Source organism: Cavia porcellus, unplaced genomic scaffold, assembly GCF_034190915.1.
Source record: "Cavia porcellus strain 051 isolate PalLab524CR breed Dunkin Hartley unplaced genomic scaffold, mCavPor4.1 scaffold_13, whole genome shotgun sequence".
Classification (NCBI taxonomy): domain Eukaryota; kingdom Metazoa; phylum Chordata; class Mammalia; order Rodentia; family Caviidae; genus Cavia; species Cavia porcellus.
This window is the reverse complement of record NW_026947496.1, coordinates 19,778,981-19,799,864: the sequence shown is the minus strand read 5'-3', so window position 1 is coordinate 19,799,864 and position 20,884 is coordinate 19,778,981. Positions and strand designations below refer to the sequence as shown.

Genomic DNA, 20,884 nt, shown 5'->3' with positions numbered 1-20,884 from the left:
CCCTCCCCTTTTTAGACAGGTGCATGATAGTTTGGTCAACCATGGATTCCATTATGGCTTGGTCCCCTAAGATTATAATGAAGCTGAAAAGTCACTATCACCCACTGCCACTGCAGCTATGATGTTATTTTATTCGATCTGCATGTTTGTGATGATGCTGGCAATACTAACCTCATTATATGCCAGGCATTTAAATGTACCGCTCACACACTTACATATACAGTACCTGCTAAATGATAATGGCAATAAATGATGATTAAAGTGGAAATGAAAAGCACACTGCAAAATAAACTCATGGAGTGTTCTAAGACCAGGAGAGTCATACATTCCACATTCACCTCTCTTGATGGTATCAAGAAGTCCTGTTGAGGACTGGCTATAACACCTGGCTTTGTGTGGGTAGATTTTGGCAAAAAAAGGTAACACATAATAATTCCTTTCTTAGAATATCCTTAAAAGATGTGTGACTATATTTACATCCTGCTGTGTAAGCTGACAAAGCAGCTGTTACTTTTGGCCAGATAACTCCTGACAATTACAAATTTCCAAAGTGCTTCCTCATCCTCATTTTCCTTCAAGAAATCTTCATTATCACTGCCACCGTAAGCCATTTCAGAACATAACTCCAATAAGTCATTTCCACATTGAAGAGCCACCTAGCACTTTCCACAGCCAAGTGAAATAGTGTGAGCTATCTCTGATACCCAGTCTTGTATTTCTGCTTTTTATTCATCTCCTCTTCCCATACCCACTAATACTTAAGGAAGGAAAAAAAAAAACAAAAAAACAAAAAGAAAAAAAAAACAAACTGTCTCACAGTACATACGTATTTTCTAAATGTCACAGTGGGGAATGAGTTTTCTTTCTACAGTGCTCAAGTCACAATAATAAAAACTAACACTAGGATTTTTACAAAATCCTGGCCATTCCTATGCAGACCTGACCATTCCCTCTTCTGATCCCTGCCTCCATCTCTTACAGAATTCATTTGAGTCTCTACAAGATAATGGCATCTGTTCTCATCTTAATCTCATCTAGAACACCCTAGATTCTTCTGTGTTCTACTAATGATCTCTTTGCCCTTAAAGAATCTGGCACTTAGGGAGGAATTCACAGCTGCGTTTGTTATTGCCTAGCTATAACCTTTGATGTCTCCATTCTCAAGGGATGACCTCTTCCAGCTCTTTCACCCAAAGCTTGGTTTCATTTTCGCTGTCTGAAGACAATGGGGTACCTACCGTGCCCATTGTGAACATGTTTGTGGGTTTTTCCTTTCCTAGGGGTTGACTGGCATGAAGATGAAGCATTGTTGGTGGCTGTTTTGACATCTTCTGTCTCATCATCTTCCTCTTCAACATCCTCCTCATCCTGAGAGCTTCCAAAATACACCATATTGTTGGGCAGCGCAGGAGAACCTGGTGGGTTAAAAGATAGCCCATCAACACCAACTGTGACATTCACCCCCTCCCGGAGGTGCAATCCAGCAGAGATATGTACCCAGTCACAAGCTTACCTTATGGCAGGCACAGAAAGCAAAGCTATTCATCTCAACTGCTACTCTTGGTTTTCAACTATCCCCCTCAAAGTACAACTCCATCTGGTCTTTTTAACAGATCTCATGCAAAATCTCCCAGTGGGATGACAATGGTGTTCACCAAACATAATAAATCTAAATGTTTAAATCTTTATCTGAATAATTCCTCAAGAAAAAACAAAATTCTATCAAGGATGAAATTAAGCAATAAAAACACCTACCTGGGTTAGTGAGAAACAGATTAGTCTACATTACGCATTTAACTTACCAGACTTTAATAATAGTAGGACAATAGCAAAAGCAAAATTTATCTCTTCCTCCACCATGCCCCAGTCCCCAGGGCTTTGCACATGTTGGCAAGTGCTCTGCCACTGAGCTAGACCACACTTCCTAACTTCCCTGAGATCACTGTCTCATATTCCTAACAGGTGAATGATCTACACAGATTCCCAAAATCCCTGATGCACTTAAAAACTATGTTGATACTACCATTAGATAAACAGAAGGTAAAATTATTGGGTTTTTTTTTTTTTCTTTAAATAGGGACTATGTAGGTCAGAATGGCTTTGAATTCAGTACATAGCCCAGGATTGCTTTGAACTTATAGGGATCCTCCTGCCTTTTACTCTCAAGTGCTGAGATCATATGCATGTGCCACCACACTGGGCCAGAATATAAAATTATTAGAATAAATTCCTGTATAATACTAAAATTGACAGATTTAAAAAGAAAATACAGTAGCCACTTCAAAAGAGGACACATGTTCCTGAAAGGGTTTTGGCCTAGGCCAAACACTGCAGCTGGTAAAGCCAAGGAGTTCCTATCTCCCCCTCCCTTAGGAATCTACCTCTGGCGCCAAACAAAGACCAATGGGCTACCTGTGCATCCCTAATGCCCCCCTTAGGTTCCAACCCAAGCAGAGGCTACTTATGCGCCTCACTCCACATGAGATTGCCCGCTCCTGGGGTGGAGATGCCACGCCCCAGGGGATCAGAGGTGTCTCTCCCCGCATTCTCAAAATAAAGGTCATTTATATTTCATACTTCTTATCTTTTCAGCTGCCGCAGGTCCTCCCTGCATAGTTCTATCAGTTCCTTAATCCCGTTGAATATTAACTAACCTGTAAGAAATAAAGTTCTTTAATTGATCCATATTTCATTCACCACTACAAGCCCTTATTCATAAAATTAACTAGGTTAAATAGCAGGCACACAGGCTGCAAAATGGTCTTGGGGTCCAAGATAATCACTAGACAAACAAGTTCTTGTGAACTACAGTCCTAAAAGGCCAAAAAATCATAAACAACTACAAAAATATATACACAGAGGGAGGAAGAGGCACAAAGTTGGGGGCGGTAGAGTGAGTGTAACAGATGCTGGGCTAGATTCACTGGAAACCCCCTGATGGGAGCTGGGGCCCTGTCCCAAGGCCTTTAGTGGGGGTAGGGGTTGGTCTTTAGAGACAAGGTTACACTATGTAGTTCAGGCTAGCCTCAGATTCACTCTGTAGATCAGGCTGGATCATGTGATCCTCCTGCCTCAACCTCCTAAGTACTGGGATTACAGGTATATGCCATCACACTCAGCCTATTTTTAAAAATAAAAACCACAGTTTCTCAATTTGTGTGTGCCTGTCAAGGGCAGATACCCATATAAGACTGCATTAAAGCTTAGCAGTCCGTTCTTTTTGCCTCTAGGGTCAGGCATGCGGGGTGTGATGGAGTTTGGGTTCCCCCTATTATAAGTAAACCCATTTCTCAAACAATCTCATCCTCCAATGTGGTTGTTTCTATACCTAGGTAAAACCACAGCCCTAGAAGGTCATTCTTAAATAAGAAGATTCAGAAGAGATAGAGTCAAGTCACTGACATACCATTTGGGACCAGAGGAAGTTAAAATAAAAAATAAAAAATAAAAAAATCTCCTTTGATCTTTTTTTCCCATTATTTCTACAAAAGCTATTACATATCAGAATAACTCAAAAATCTCTTCTCCAGTATGACTTTCTAATGTATGAGCTGTCACTCCAATACGATCAGCGTAAGTAAAATAATCCGCATGCTTGCCTCAAATGGAGATCTCATATTTTTTAAATGCTTAAAAGCCATGCCGGTGCAGCTTATGAACTACACGCTCAGTAGCGCACAGACAAAGGTGAAGTAGCAGTAAGAGGGGGCTAAAGCAGCAGCAAACCCATACCCATTTGCCCCAAATCCTGCAGCAATCTTCCCTATAAACAACCAATATTCAAATCCCAGAAGTTATGAGGTCAAAACACTGGTTAGAAATAAAACTCCAACAGGATGCAAGTTGCAGGAGATCTTTTGTGGATAGCATAATTATCACTTGGTCTGACAAAAGCCATTTCTCATCTTCTTTTTGCTTATTTCTCACCTCTGATCACTTCCACTTAGAATGAGGTTCTTAAATCTGATGCTGACTTTGGGGAAAATCAGTTAATCAAGTAAGAGTGTATATGTATAAAATTAAAGAGTTAGGAATCCCCTTCCTCTCAAAAAAGTGACAGAAAAAACCAGCCAATTTCCACTTAACAAAATAAATATTTTTGTTCTAATAGTTTTATAATCAATGCAAGACAGACTAGGGAAAGAAGAGTTAGTCTTTCCTAACTTCCTCATAGAGAGCGTTCAGTCAGGAAACAACTCCCAGTGTATGTATACAGGACATCCCCTGCCCCTGGCAAATTAGTTTACCACAGGGCCAAATCATTCCACGAGTTCTGTGTGTGCTTACCTGATATAAAGTGTTACATGCTGAAAAGCAGACTAGCATGGGGAAACTTCCATACTTGGAAGATTTGGACATTTGTAATTTTCCCTCTTTTGTCAAACAAAAGGGAAGGTTATATAATCTCTTCAGAACTCCTTTCAGAGCAAAATATCCATGCTAGATTTCTCTTAAATACAGTCTTTCTATACTGTATCTTGATTGCAGGGAGAGGTAGGTGAAAACAAAAATATGGATGAGCATTAAAAAGAGTGAGGGGTTGTGAGTAGATTCTGCAGCATCTTCTGCAGCCAGCTTTGCCATTTGCCAGAAGCAAGCACACCAGCAAAGATGGGGGGGGGGGGGGGTTTGGGGATGCACTTTAGGAAGGGAACCAGCACCCCGCCGGGCTTCCTCTACCTCTCAGCAGATAGGGCAAAACGCCTGCAACAAGGGTCATCAGAGAATAAGAAAGTAGGGCAGTAAAATCTGATAAAAATGTTCAGATTTGAAGAGAAACAAGGAAAAATCCACATGGAAGATATGAAAAATAAGCAAAGAATTAACATGCACTTACAGAATCTGTTGAGGATTATATAAACCTCAAATCCTATAGAAGCAGCCTGAGTCATTCACAGTCCTTACAAGTCCTTCTCTCAAGATAGTGAGAAAAGGTGGTGGACATCAAGTTCATGTTCCAAAGAACTAATCGGGAGAAAACATATTGATGCTCAATTCAGCCTCCGAGATTTGTTAATACCCTAATGGCAGCATAGATTGATTCGTCAGCTTCTGTTACAGTAATAGAATGCTTGGCAAGAGTTAGTTACGCGAAAAATTTTAGATCACAGTTTGGCAGGTTCAAAGTTCAAATAGTATTGTGGGCACAGGCTCTAGCAATGGGTCCACAGTGCCGGAACCAGAGAGAGCTGGGTAGGACTCAGCAGCAAGTTCCTTTTACAATCATGGACAGAGCTGGCTACCGTGTGTGTCTGTGTGTGTGTGTGTGTGTGTGTGTGTGTGTGTGTGTATTCCTTTGTTGGTTTTAGAACCCAAGGACTCACATATGCCAGGCATTCCCCAGCCCAAGCATTTGTTTTAATAGCCTCCCTCAGCAAGCCACAAACTAATGAGCAATTGAGATAGAAAATATAAGATCAAGAAAGAACACAAAACTTTGGAAAACGTGCTCAACCCAAAAGGTGATGACACAACAATTCAGAAGGAAAGGATTTCTCCTAAGTATGGATACCTGGGGCAATAAAAACAGAATGTCTTTAACTTAAGAGGTGATTGTAGTTTTATTAGATGACTAATGTGTTGGTCTGCACCTAAAGGTTACAGCAAACAAAAAAGTATAATGTTAGGTTCTCTGAACAGATAAGAAATAGTTTCTCCAGAGAAGAGAAACTGGAGGAAAAAGACTCAGTCTCACTGAACTCAAGCTGAGGAGGCCAGTTCACCATGACCAGAGAAGAAAAGGTGCCCTTAATTCCATTATTAGTCTTGTGGCACCACTCCCCTATGGTAGATACTCATCGAGGACAACATTGACCCAGTGAGCTGAATGTGCCTCGGGGCTCTTCTAGGTAAGCATCTTCTTGCAAGAAGCCACTGCCAATCCATTCTTTGTTTGTTTTTTTGTTTTTTATTGGTACCAGGGATCGAACTCATGACTGCCTGCTTGCAAGGCAGGTGCTTATGCCGCTGAGCTAAATCCCCAGCTCCCTGCCAATCCATTCTTGCGCCACTCTTTAGGAAGGGTATGATGACCTATTAGCAGAATAGCATTTCCTTTAGAAGGCACACATCTCCACAATTTGGCTGGGCCCTCCTACCTGTACCTGTCATTAACCTTGCCAGCCAAACTGATGCAGGTACAAAAGATTAATATCTCAAACATCACACAGTGTTACCATTTGGCTGCTGAAAATCCCTCTAAGGATCTGGCTGGGGCATCCTGTACAACCCAACAGAGAGGCTGAAACTGTGACGCTGGCAAAACTGAAGGAAAGCAGGCTTTTGCTTTCTTGTCAGGATAAAATCCTTAAGACAATGACCAAGGAGAGAGAGAAATGCTGACCATTATAGAATATTATCAAGAAAACAACTAGATAATACCTCAAATACATAAGGGCTCGGGGAGAGCCTCAAAACCACTTAATACAGAAAGTACTTACCTAGATATAAGTTTGGTTATTTACTTATCAATAAGTGATGAAGAGGAGGAGGGATCTGTTGTTTTTAGAAATGCAAGATATTTTAAAACCCTAACCGTCAAAGAACAGAGCAATCTGACTATTTGTTACTATCAAAAGGAAGATCACTCTCATTTCTCATTATAAAAAGGGCTGATCAGGTATATCCCAACTGATGCTGAGTCAATACAAGATTAAATTAATATTTAAGAGTATGAGGAGCAAGGTAGGTGTTTTTAAAATATTCACTTTATAATAATTTGCAACTTATAAATCCTTCACATAGGGCCAGCTTCATATCAAGAAATTTATAAAGAAAACATCACTCTTAGAAATGTCTAGCAGAAGTATGCTATGAAAAACTTACTAATGGTTCAGCATTCAGGAAAATAAGAAGAGAGCAATAAGGATGACAACAACAGGAAGAGAGAGGAGACTCACAACCAAAAATACATCTAGAAAGAGGCCCAATTCCTCCCCACAGCATGACTCACCTTCAGCCTGCACCACACCAGCAGCATGATGGTGAAAACAAGGTGATCTTAGAAAGGGCTCCAGCCCCCTACTTGTGGACAGGCTCTTCTAACGTCCGAGCAGACTGTCCATGGTAAGGCAAAAGCCCTGCTAAAACATAGGCCTCTTTGTGCCAGCTACTGAGTGACAGGCTGACTCATCCCATGGGCTTACACTGTCTCTCTCCTTTACAAAGTCTGTGATTTTAAGGAAGTGATCAGTGAAGCTGAGTGTTTTACTGGGTTATAGGTTGGGGGGGGGGCTTATTGGAACAGAGGTCACAATCAGTGATTATATAGTTTTCTATTAAAATTACAGGCATATTTTCTCTCCTGATTATTCAAGTACATTAGCAAATGTGGGGGAAAAAAATCTGAACTTGGATCAGATACGAGGAATCAGGAGTACAGAATTCATCTGTGTTTTGCCAAACCCATATTTCATTACTTTTCAGAATTAGCTGGCAACAGCTCTACAATATTTACTGAAGTGCAAACCAAATGTTTTCATCTGGACAAAAATCAAACTGTGGTATGTTACAACCACAACAGAAATCATTTTAATCCAAAAGCTTGCTTTCTCTAATTTGGGCTTTGGTTTCTATGAAGTCAGATTCTTCTCCATAAATTATGTACACAGACAAGCCCTCCTTCCCATTATCTTCTCTCCCCCAACCAGTTCTTAATCTTAATAAGCCAAACATAGAATGGCTAGATTTTGGAAAGACCCTAAAGGGATTCCCTTATACATAGCCATTTAGCTGGAGAATCAAATTCTGGCATTTGACCCAATAAACATGGGGGTTCACATTTCTTAGGATTCAACCTTACGATACACAAACAGAATGAGAACTAATCAGTCCCTACTACCATATTAAATTTTTTAAAATCAGAACCTTCAAAAAGAACTGGTAGAGACTAGGATGGGGGAGATATAATTATCTAATGATTTCCAAAGATGGAGAAGTCACAAAACTCAACAACAACTGCAACATATCTCTTAGTTCACTAATCCAGGGCTCCAAATGGACCACAGGCCTACCTATTCATACATGTAAACATGAAGTTTCCCTTAAGAACTACAACACAACCCTAGCACAGTGCACACAATCTCCTGGTTCTCCTAACAGCCTTTATGACTACCAAGAGAAGAAGCGGTAGTCGTCTAAAGTCAGGCCCCAACACGCAACATACCTCCAAGTAAAAGACTGCAAAAGAACCCCAGCAAAGGAGCCACAAGTCCAAGTAGCTCCTTAGGTTGGGTTTTAGTTTATTCTCTTAATTTTTTAAATTTGGTTTACTTTAATGTTTGCATACACCAAAAGAGATGTGAACCACTGAAAATGACTCTATGGAAACAAAAACTCTAAAGTGTGGCTTCAGCTCTGGTATTCAGAAGTTTGCCAAAGAAACTCAGTTTACTGCCTGTATAATGGATATACTGTCTTCAGCCAAAACAACTGTCATGATTCCAAAGGATTAAGGTAATGTATACAAAAGCAATCTTTAACACTCACAGTAATGTGGTATTATTAGGCTAAATCTTAGGCTTCCATTACAAAAATAACACACACCTAGAAAATCTGTCATGCTCTGTGGAGACAAGAGCAAAATATCTATCTTTTTTCCCACATAGGAAGATAAGCAGACTAGTGACCCACAGTGTGGAAATGCTAAATGGACTAGAGAAAGCCAGGCATTGAAGCCACGGAAAATAAAAAAACTTCAGCTGTGTAATTTTTTTCTTTAAGAAAAAGCTACAGCTGAAGTAATGACTTCCTGGTTGCAAAACCCATCCAGGACTCTGGCATAAATGTATGAGCACACAGATGTGTCTGAGGCCCAATATAGGAAACTCCCCATGTCAGGGCAAGACCCCAAATGCAAAGGACTGTGTAATGGGAATATGAGGAGCACCCCACCCCAACAACACACTGTAACAAAAAACCTTTCCCAATGTCCTCTGCACAGCTGGCTGAAAACACATACAAATGTTCATTCAACCAAACACACTGAAAGATCTGTGGCTCTCTCAGTCTTAACCAAACACATACACCAGCCACTACAGTATGACCTGCATAACATCTACCTGTCACAGTATCATCTCACATGAAGTAGTAGAAACAAGTTAAAAAGTTAAATTCACCCAGTGCCAATCATTATAAAGCACCACAGTATCTATGTAACCTTGAAGCTAGAAAAAGCTTCCTCAGATCTCTATGGAAACTTGAAATCCTCGTCTTCCCTGTAGGACATGGACACCAAGGACTTTATATAGAGTATCATGGAACCAATGAAACCCTTACAGTTGGCAGAGTGCTCAGCAAACACAGCATTGTAAACATCTGAAACATTTTTCCCAGTCTACTTCTCTCAGTGGATTTCAAGGAGCACGAGAAATACTAAATAAAGGACTCGTTGAGTCACACAGTGAGGAGAAGGCCAGGAATGATCCTCCCTGCAGCCAGGCAGAGAAGAGGAACCTGCTTCATTTGTAAGGGAGGGCAGGCACGCTCTGAGGCCAGCCGGCCTGGAGCAGGGCCAACCCTTCCAGCCAAGCGTCTTGGCGCCTTCACTGATGAAGGTCACAGAGCAATTAAAAGTGATCCATCCTTCTCCTCCTCTGCTCTCAAGAATTCCAAGGTTTCATATTTCTTCATTACTAGCTAATAAACTACCCTAGCAAATAAATCACTTACTCAGCAGAACTCAGACGGGAGGGGACGATACGAGGCATGTACAGCTGGTTTGCTTTGGACAAAGCAGAGGGTGAGGAGGCCCTGGGACCTTTGGGGCCTTACTAATGCCACTTTCACTGCTGCCAGTCTCAAAAATTAAGATGCAACTCCTTGCAGAAGGGACCATCAAAAGTGTTGTACAACACAGTGACAGTGCACCTACCTCCCCAAAGAGCTTATGTAACATAAAGTATTCCCATTTTGCTCAAGGAAGTTCATTAGTGCCATAGTGTTCCTTGCAATTGGGAGATTACTTAATTGCTTTCGAGCAAATTAATCCCCTTTCATTCTGTGACCTCTAAATCACCTCAGACTCCTGCATTTGCCCTACTTACTGTTCCCTTCAATGCTCAAGGCCAGGAAATAATGAACCAAAATCTGTGCTCCTTGCCTTTGAGGCTGGCAGCCTCAGAGCACACTCCACAGCGAGCTGTCTTATCATGGGCGGTACCTTCCAATGGCATGTATAATGCCCCACCCAAATCACACTGGAAAAGAGCAGGTTAAAGTACAGGATGGCTGCTACAGGCACTTTTCTGAGGCTGTTTCACATCATCAGCTTTAGTCTCTCTGCCCGGCTAGCTACAGAAACTAGAAAACCTATTTTATGGATGAGGAAACTTTGCCAAATTTAAGTCATCAAGCAGAATCTGAGATCTGATAGCCTTGTGCCCACACATGTATTACGGCTTCCCCGTAACAGCCTTCCTTCAGCATCATTTATCCAGAAGTCACCAGAATCATTATCCTAACCTGCTAGGCATATTCAGTCACCTCTTAGCTAAGAAACCTTAGTGAGGCCCCAATATCAAGACCAGGGCCCACAGGAGCAAATTGTATCCTAAACCTTAACACCAGCTGCTTCCAAGAGCAACCTGAGCCTCAGAGAAACTTCTGCAGAATTTCTTCCCAGCTCATAGCCTTTCTGCAAAGGTTTCACACTCAAGAGCCAGCTCAATTGTCCTTTCCACAGCATCTGAGGGACACAGTGTACGTGCTTCACATCCCTGCATGGGTACTTTCACATATTCTTTACCATATTTTATATCCTCTATTGCACCTACCACCTGATTCTGCTTTCCTAGGTCTAATCTGTGTTTTTCTAAGTGTCTGGCACATAAAAAGGGTTCAATAAAGATCTACTGAATTAATCAGCAATTAAATGACAGCTGATAATGGAAGATTCTTTAAGGCAAGGGAAACAAAAAGCAGGCAGTCCCCCAAACAAGACTGTACTGCTTCACAATGGTGGCACTGAGTAAGTGCACCAGGAGCCCTCTCCACCCAAGCTGGGACACTGATCTGTGACAGCTCTGTCCTAAGAATGAACTGTGTGTTGGTGTGCATGCTTCAGAGTCTCCTTTGGGAAATCCCCTCATTTGCATGGCCCCATAAAGACAAAAATGTAAATAAGAGAATCATTTAACCTGCCATTGCTCTGCTACATTAAACTCTTTTAAATCTCTTAATAATTATAGTCAGAACAAAGAGAGGAAGACAGAACTCATTAAGAATAACGAGACTGGTGACAGGAAATACAGTGACAGTTCGAATCACTGCACTCAGCACAGCCACAAACTCCCTTCCCCGCATGTAACCAGGGAAGATTCTAATTATGCCTCTGGCAAGAGACATGTGGACCCCTTCAAAGCAGCTATTTAAAGATAAATACATGGCAGGCAAACACTTCAGCCCCTGCTGCACTGTTCATTCCATCCTCTTTTCCTTTAGAAATTCTAGGGAATGATGTTAACAGAAAAGGAAAGTGTCTTTCCAAATTTGGCTGATATACTGCTGAGTACCTTAAGACTGAATCTTTAAAAAAATCTCTCAAGCTCTTTAACCCAGATTGATGAGTAGAATCGTTATCTACACTAATCCCAGTATTAATGGTATAGAGTTCCTCAACCACAGATTTTAAGGTTCCTGTTAAAGATACTGATGTAAACTTGATTGTGTCAATTCATTTGGGAGCCATGGGGGTGGGAGGTTGATACAGCACATTTCTGAGTGTGGCTGGGTGGGTCATGGAAGCTCGATACTGAGGACTAAACTTCATCTCTCACTTCTTTTTCTTAGGCACTGTACCCTATCTGCCTCCTGGTGGTCATGAGCTAAGCAGCTTTATTCCACCATGTACGTCTGCCACACTGTTTCTGCCTTGGATCCAGCTGACCAAAAGACTAAATCCCCTTAAAATATGAGCCAAAATTTTTTTTTGTCTTTTTCTTTTTTTTATTGGTACCAGGGATCGAACTCACGACTGCCTGCTTGCAAGGCAGGTGCTTATGCCACCGAGCTAAATTCCCAGCCCCAATATGAGCTAAATTTTACCTTCCCTGTTAAGTTGTGGGTGTCAGGTGTTTGGGTTTAGTCACAGCAAAGGTGAGTAAAACAGAAATTTAATAGGATTTCTAGAAAAAGGCATGATCTTAAGCATTCTCACCATCACTCACGGATAACAAGAAGGATAAAAAACAAAACTACACTGCTGTCTTTTTCATGGTGTAATCACTTATTCTTGTCCACATTCCAAATTAGCACAACTATTAAACATATTACTTGGGGACTAGAGAAAAGAATGACTCTTAATCCATGGCACAATCATCACTTCCAGCTCTTTCAGTTGGTGCCTTGATTTTTTGGCAGCTAGACTTTCTTTCCTGTAAATAATGAGCTTATTAAACACTGCCATCCTTAGTCCTAATACTACCCATTATCAGCCAAAAGTGACTGCCTGTACTCTTTATGCTCCACATGAGGTTGAAGGCTCAGATAGGCTCCATTTGGTCTGAAATTAGCACCACAAAAGATGAAACAGCAATAAAAGGTGAGTATAAGAATGTGAATTGGACTCAAAACTGTCACCTTTGCCCAAAAATACTCCAGAGGCCACCAAGATTCAACTATGGATATCCATCATTACAAGCGTTGATAACAAATACTTAAGAATCTGAACATAAATCAGGAATTAAATAAATCACAAAGCATCTACAAAAATGGAAAACTGTTAAACTAGTTAAATATGAGAGATAAGTATTTGTGTGACAGTGCAAAAATAACAGAATGCAATACTATTTTAAGAAGCTGTATGTATCACACATGCACACGGTATACTCAGAAGGCTCAGTGAGGTAGCCGCAGACATTCACAAAGGAGACACCTACCAGGGCTGGCTCTGAGAAATGAAAAGAAGCTATTTTGAGTTTATTCTTTGCCTGCTATTCTGCTAGTGTTCCTGAAAGCAGTAACAAATATTTTTACAATACAGACAAAAAGTGAAACACCTTATTTTTCATGACTTGAAATCGAAGTATGTTGTCTAATCTATTTGATTTTCAAGGTCATGAACACACATTATCATCTGCCATTTTGGGCATTCACAGATAGAACAGGTAAACCTGAACTAAAGAAAGATGATATATTTTAATGTTCATTCATTTTTAATACCTATGCTTTACAAAACTGTAAGAAATAGTAATAATGCAGTAAGAATCTCTATTGTACAATAATACCTAAAAACAAACCCTTTATTATGGCCTGGTTCATAAATGGAGGAATGAATACAACTCAGACCATCTTTCCAAAATTATTTTACATGTCTCCTAGATTTCACTTGTTTAGATCTTTCTTGCATTTAACACCTCTAAGAAGTCAACCCTGTCTATGAACAGATGATACTTTCATGTTGACTAGAAACTTCCAAAGTGAGTGCTTGGCTAAGATTTTCTTCATGTTCCATAGAGGAAATCAGTAAGCACATTTCTCTAAGAGTCTTGTCTCCCAATCTCCCACAATCATGGGATTTTTAAAATAAGGTACATTTACCACAAACAAAAGTATTTCCATCTACAAACAGTGAGATGTTCCCCAGTATGTTTCTCTACTTCTTTATCTTTGAGACCTAGAGAAAGTAGTCCCATCTAGCCCATGATAAAGGCTCAAATAATACATTCCATCATCAAGAGAGCAATCGTAAAACATCCTAATGAATGTAGTGGCTCTCTTGCAGGCACAGATCATACACTGCCCCAAGCAATTCTAGACATCAAAATAACTCCTAAAGTAACTCACAGAATTAAGTCACAAATGCCCTTTTAAAAAATCTGGCTCCAAATAATCAATAATACATTCACAATGGGGCCCTGTACACAGATGACTGTCCCATCAGGTAGTTTGTACCAACCGATGGGACTGTTCCATGATGCCCAGCATAGTAAGACCCTGTCTCCAATAAAAAAGAAACAGCTGGGAATGTAGCGCAATATATATCCTCAGATTTTAAAAAAAAAATTTTTTTAAAAAGCCACCAAATCAAGAGTCTCATCACACAACACATTTTAATTATTGATCTGAACTCATTTTGCTGTTCATGATGCTGGTCACCCTTCAAAGTCTCCTTTAGCTCAAATTCCATCATCAGAGCACCTTGTCTCATTCCCTCTCCCCCAGTACCACGCCCTGTGTGGTAGTGTCTACCATCTTACTGGTCATTCTTTTCACATCTCCTTCTCTGTCTTCAGATTGAACACATGGAAACAGAAAACTTTCAAAAAGGAGCTTTATAAAAAACTAACAAAGGCAAACAATGGAAAGTTCACCTACCCATCTCCCTTCATTAATGGCCAAGGGATGCATAAACACTAAGGACTTTCTACACAAAATATAATTATTCTCCTTTGTTACATCTTAAAGCCAATCTCCAGGGTCTACCAATGTATTAACAAACATAGCTGACCCCTAACCATTCCGCCCAATGTCAACCACAGAGGTGGAGCAAGGGACCAGGAAGAGAGTAGGGACAACTTTGAAGGGTATCAAAGTCAGCTGAGATTAACCATTTTCCACATGAGCAGAAGGATTGGAGGTAGGTTATACAACATGACTGCGCTAAAAAATATATAAAGGACAACAGGAGCCAAGTTTCTTAGTGATGAATGTAGAAAACAAAAAAGCCAGTCTGCTGATGTTTAGCTGAAATTGGACATAAGGGTGCTAACTCAAATTTTAATAACAAAGGGCCATACATGTATTTGTAAATATAGTCAAGACTACATGCCTGTGCTTGCATTGCAGCCTTAGTCCATAAAGAACAGCTAAAATAAACAGCACTCAAATCACTCTGCGCCCACACAATGCCCATATTTTGGCTTCTGAACATCAGTTGTCTATAAAAAGAAAGTCAGGATCATTGGAGAAACAGCCAATTCTGAGACTGTGGAAGGGGCAAGTACAAAATGAGACTGAAGCAGTTTCCCTGCAAGCGAGCAAGCATGAAGGATGACAGGGACCTATCAAAAGGTATAAATACAAAACAAAAACCGCACTAAAGGATTTCCCTGTTACTACAACACTGAGTGAAACAGGAAATAAGTCCATACGGATACTAAAAACAAAAATTTAGCTTGGCTGACAAGTAACAGATGTAGTTTCAAAGAGTATTTTAAAGATTGCTTACAGATAACAAAGGCTGCAATAGATAACTGTACACTGAGACCTCCTGACAGACACTCCTTAATTAAATAAAGAATGTGACCATCACCAAAAAAGGGGGCAGGCTGGAAATATGAGTCACTCAGTAAGACCCAGTGACAAGAACGAAGAGCTGCTTTTCACGTTACTACTCCCACCATAACCACAAATCTAATTAAGAACAAACACCAGCCAACACAAAGTGAGGAACACTCTACAGAATTTCTGGCCACTGCAATCAAAAGCAAAGACTGAGGACATGATGCACGCCTGACAGGCCACAGAGACAGGACAACTGAAGGCAATGCCATGCTCCAATCAAGCCCGGCAGCTCTGAACTCATGAGGTGAACAAGCACTGTCTGCAACATGACGCTGGGGTATATGAGAACTGCGTGGGCTGCAGAGTGTGTATCACTGCAAACTTGCGTGGCTAGATGCTCACAGAATGCCCCATGTGGAAGGAACACACTAATGTATTGAGAGGTGACGGGCCACCAGGTAGACACTGAACTCTAAGATTCCAGGAAAAATATCTAGCGATTTTATAATGCAAAAAACTGAAATCCTTTCGTAACTTTTTTTTTTAAGTAAGCCTAAATGGTAGCACACATCTATAATCTCAGCACTTTGAGAGAATGACAAGTTCAAGCCCAACATGGGCAAGTTGTCTCAAAAAGTAAAAGGGAGAGAGGGAAGGCACATAGCCTGTGGATGGGCTAAGGTCCTTGTTTCAATCTCCAGTACTATTTAAGGGGGTGGGGGCCTTGAACTCAGAGCCTTTCACAAATGTCCAAAATAGCATGAAGGCCCTGCTCCTGCTTACCTTCTTTTCAACTAAACTCAGCTGAGGGACACTCCACGCTTAGGCTTCCTGACTTCCTCCCTCCATCTATCCCTCCACCCCTTCAAGTTCCTCAAGGTTCCTCCTACAAAGTCATGTTTCTTGCCCCAACTCTTCCATTTAAATTCAAATCTATCTTTTATTTAAAAAAAAAATCTATGGACCTTGCATCCTATCCATATCCATGTGGGAGTATTTTCACTGAAACAGACTTTTAAAAGTCCTACTGCTGATTCTCATAAGGTAAAGGAAAGCCCTCAGGCAGCAGGGATTCCTGAGAGGCCTCAGGAAACCAAGAGAGGACACTTCATCTCAACCAGGACTCCCTTTCACATGGAAAGCACTGTATGTACCAAGGCGACAGAAGTGTTGGGAGTACAGGGTTTAAACTTTAGGATAAATTTAATTAAAATTATAACTTTACAGCACTTTGTACTGTGAAGTTAAGAAGTGGCTGTAAAATTCAAATGAAAACAGAAGAAATAGGAAACCTTAACAAATAGCTCATCTAAAAGGACAGAAAGTTCCTTCTTAGTAGAATTCCTTACTAAAAATTCTCCTAGCACCAGGCTGAAGAAATGAAAGAGGAATGGCAGAGAGTAAAGCCAACACTGGTCCCTGTGTGGGGTTTCAGCCCACAGCTTTGTTAGTAAGGCTGCTCCTCCAAACAGATTGGCACCAAGCTTACCTCGAAGGCAGAGAAAGGTAAGAAAGTCTTCTGTCTTAGGCTTCCTTTTAGAGAGGTCAGAAATTTGAGTAGCTGGCGGGGGTAGCAAAGGCTCCACTATCTTCACTGGAGTTGTGCTGGGACTATTCGGCTGAGATTGAGCAAACTTCCTTTGTGCTTGCAGCCTGGGCCTGCAAAAGCAAAAGAAAATTAAAACTAAATTAAGAACCCAAAATGTGTAATAGTTATTGTAAAAAAGAGAGGAAAATAAAGTGCTCTAAAGGATATAACTGCATGTATATTCAAGAGTGTAAGATAGAAAACCATATTACTAAGTGTTTGTTGGATCACTGAACAGAACTGTTTGCAATCTCACTGTTTGTCCACTTTGTATGCTTTAATTTTGTAATTTGAACTATTTCTAAGATGATAATACGTAATCTACTAGTGATTTTTTTTTTTTTTGAAATTCTGTATTACTTGTACCCTTTTACTGTTTTGTTTTCTCCTTAAATAAAAGAGAGAGAGAGACCGGAGGATTTAGACTACGTGTATACATGCAGCAATAAAATCATGACACTTTTTTTTTTTTTTTGGTCTTTTTCGTTTTTTATCGGTACCAGGGATCAAACTCATGACTGCCTGCATGCAAGGCAGGCACTTATGCTGCTGAGCTAAATCTCCAGCCCCAAGCATATTCTTTCTTTCAGGCACACAATGGCATCTGGTCAGCTGCTTTAAGTTTCTAATTAAGGTTCTCTCTCACTCTCCCTTAAAGCACAGCCTTACTTTAATGTGAAATAAACTTGGTGACAGGGCTGTGTTCTATGCATGGATGTAACATACGCACCAGGAACTGTGTGTGTGCAAGGGTATGTATGCATACCAACTAACTACTCATGTGCCTGGGTATTTAAGAGATGGCATACAACACTGGTCAGCAGGGGATTCATAGTTTTCATACTTTTATTTAGGTCCACAGTAAGGAAGAAAAGGTTATTTATTCTGTTGCATTTACACAGTAATATACTTTTTTCTGACACTGACAGACACACACACACACACACACACACACACACACACACACACACACACACAGACATGCACGCATTCACGCACGCACACTATACCCTGACTATTGGGATACCTTTAAACTGTCTATCCATCACCCTCCTGTATTCTATCTTGAATCACAAGTCTCACCTTTATTTTCCCTTCTGAGTTCAAACACAAAAGTAGTCTACAATAAAGCTTTTAAAATGCAGAAAATATAACCAAATGTCTCCATAGCATAGCCAAACCAAATCCACCTACCCTAAACTTCAAGAACCAGACACACTGCATCTGAAAAATCTAATGTGTAAGACACATTTGAACCATAATGAATCCTGGAATTGATTCAGTTCGTCATTCCTAACGCTGTTTCCAATAGTGGATTTCTTTTTCTCTACACAAGGTAGTACACTAACATTTTTGCTTTAAATGAACCTAACGTTTATCACACATTGTAAAATACCAGCTGAGCCATTAATTGGGAAGATCTCAACTTACTACGTAACAGGACAAAAAGTGTCTCTAAGAATGAGAACTGGGCCATATCCTCCTGCAAATTAGCCCCCGAAACCTGCTCACACAGACACGAAAGAAATAACGTAATTTCAGGGCAGGAACACAAGGGAAGAGGAAATGCCCCATGATATAGAGTATTAAATAAGTCTGGTTAGAATTCCAAATTAGTATCAAACACTGTGGGTGACTGATACTGTTTCCAAATTCAAATCAATTAATACAATTTAACAGGAAAGAAAAAGAAATCAGATGTATTTCTAAAATACAAAAGTTCTTCCCTTGCAGACTTACTGTTGGAGATGAATTACGTAAAGTAAGTGTAGTATCTTTGACTGATGTTTAAAACACTAACATTTTATAATTATCAGTCAAGTATTTAACAAAACAATACACACTTTGTACAAATTAACATCTTTAAATGTTACTTTATAAAACTTTACCCTAAAAAAATATCAAACATCGTATTAGAAGGCATTTATATTTCCTGCCTTGTTAATTAGAAAACTATCTTCTTTTAATCAAAGTACTTCTCAGTTTAGCCTTTCTTGCATTCTACCCTGTTATTTACCCCTGCCCTGTCTAGGCTCTATCAAAACATGGTCTGGATCCCGTTCCCATTAAAAATTGAAACAAGATCAAAAGGAAATAGCAGGACTCCTCTGACAATTTACTGGACAACCTAGGCCTTTATAACATTGTCACAGCGCTTAGAGAGTAAGCACTTCAGAATCCAGCACTAACAAGAGAGATGCCCATGACACATTGGAAGAATGTGAATCAAGGTGAACAGAAACTCTCAAAGCAAAGGGACTAGGGCAATATCATCATCTCCATGTTGGAGGATAGAGTGAGCTTCCCTTGCAGTCGACTGACTACCTGGAGTCTCAGAAGCTGCTGAAGTCCTGAGGAAGGACACTGAATACATTTGAGAGAAGGGGGACTTAGCATTAGAGCAGCGTCGCTCAAAATGGGCAGAGAGATGGCTTGGTATTTTGTAATTTTTTTCGTCTTTTAAATATTCTGTTTTAAATGCATGTATGCTTTTTAATGATGTAAAATAATTACAGTAGGTAAACCACAAGTCCTACTTTATTATGACATTCAACAGACACAACAGCATCTGGTCAGGTGCTTTTAGTTTCTAAAGGCTCACCCTCAATTTCTACCCTCAATTCATTGGTAGCTGGTGGCAGCCACTGCCTCAGAGAAGGCCTCACAGGATGCCCATGGTGTGTGACAAGCCCACACAGCGCCACCGCAATGCCAGTCCAGCAGATAGACCCAGCAGGTGGACCCAAGAACAACCCTACTTCAACAAAGCTTCTCTTTCCCTTTACATGTTCTAGAGCAAAATAATTCCTTTTTCAATTGAGACTGCTTCAACTGTTATTTGTTCTACTTAAGTATTTTTTTAAATTAACAATTCCTTAATGCAGACTAAATGGACCTGATTCACATTCTGAGTACTGTAGGAATTTGATAAAAATACCACCTACATGTGAATAGGATATTAAGTGTTTCCTGAATTTTTAGGATTAGCAACAACAAACACTACATATGATGTGAAGACTGTACGGCCATAATGAAAAGCAAACAGGTAAACACCAACAACACACAGATGACAGAGTGGGCCACAAGGGATTTCAGAACCTCAACGATAAAATGCTTCTACCAGTGTTCAAATGAAAGGCACTTTGTGCCCGATAACTTTCTCAGAAAGACTATGAAAAATAAGGTAGTAACAGATTAAAAAGTGACAGCAAAATAAATTACCTTCAGAGAAAGCAGCCAAGCTCCTACATGATTAAATATGTGAGGACCAGATCTAACCAGGAAACTAAGTGCCTAGAGTCCCGTGAGTAACAAATACATCTCAATACCAAATCCATAGCAGCAAAGATATGGCTCAAGGTTATGGAATTCATTCTCAAGGAAACAGAGTGCAGAGATCCAGAAGGACCGAATATTTACACCTGGAGATGCAGGGGGCAGGAGAAGCAGGTTAAGTCTTGGTGTGGAGGAAGGTGTCTCCTAGCAGGCACAAAAGACAAGGGAGCTACACCCAGCCCCACATCTTCCACAGCACTTACGCAGCCCCAACACATGGGACTGGCCTTTTCTCCAGGAGCATCACCTTTCATGCCATTAGCAGAACAAAAATGTTTTACTAAGGAAAAACTTTTTGTCCTAAGAGAGATCTGAGGTTTTGGGGGTCAGGGATGGGGATGGGGAGAGTACAGGGTTGAGGGGGAAAAACTAGAACACTCAAGGGAAAAACAAGATGTGGGACCTTACAGAAGTGGCCCTCTCTTTAGAATTCTAACTGTATTCTTATGTGGAAGAAACCAATTACATCAAACTTGTCAGGAAGCCAAGGTAAATGCACAAAACCAAGTGAATGTATACCAGCGGATGAGAAATGCTTTGGTTTATATGATAAGTACATGAAGAGGTTGGTAAAGGTTGCAATTGGGGCAACAGAAGCAAAGGAACAGAAGTTTGTATGAACTAAAGCACTACAAAATTCAAATCACCAACCCTGAAGAGTACAAACTCAGGCTGTTACTTCTGTTTGGTATTTGGGTAACTTTTAAAAACTAGTGACATTGGTGGTCTCACGGATCT

At 40.4% G+C, this 20,884-nt stretch overlaps 1 protein-coding gene across 3 annotated transcripts in view; it reads right to left on the bottom strand.

Moving 5' to 3' along the window:
* The window catches only part of Jarid2 (jumonji and AT-rich interaction domain containing 2), a 226,800-nt gene that overhangs the window by 42,492 nt on the left and 163,424 nt on the right, over nucleotides 1–20,884 (bottom strand). For all 3 annotated transcript variants that reach the window (XM_003468848.5, XM_013151364.3, XM_005003278.4), the window contains 2 exons: nucleotides 16,712–16,881; nucleotides 1,239–1,415 (listed from right to left, as the gene is read on the bottom strand). In XM_003468848.5, coding sequence (XP_003468896.3) covers nucleotides 1,239–1,415; nucleotides 16,712–16,881 — 347 coding nt within the window. The remainder of the gene's footprint in view (nucleotides 1–1,238; nucleotides 1,416–16,711; nucleotides 16,882–20,884) is intronic.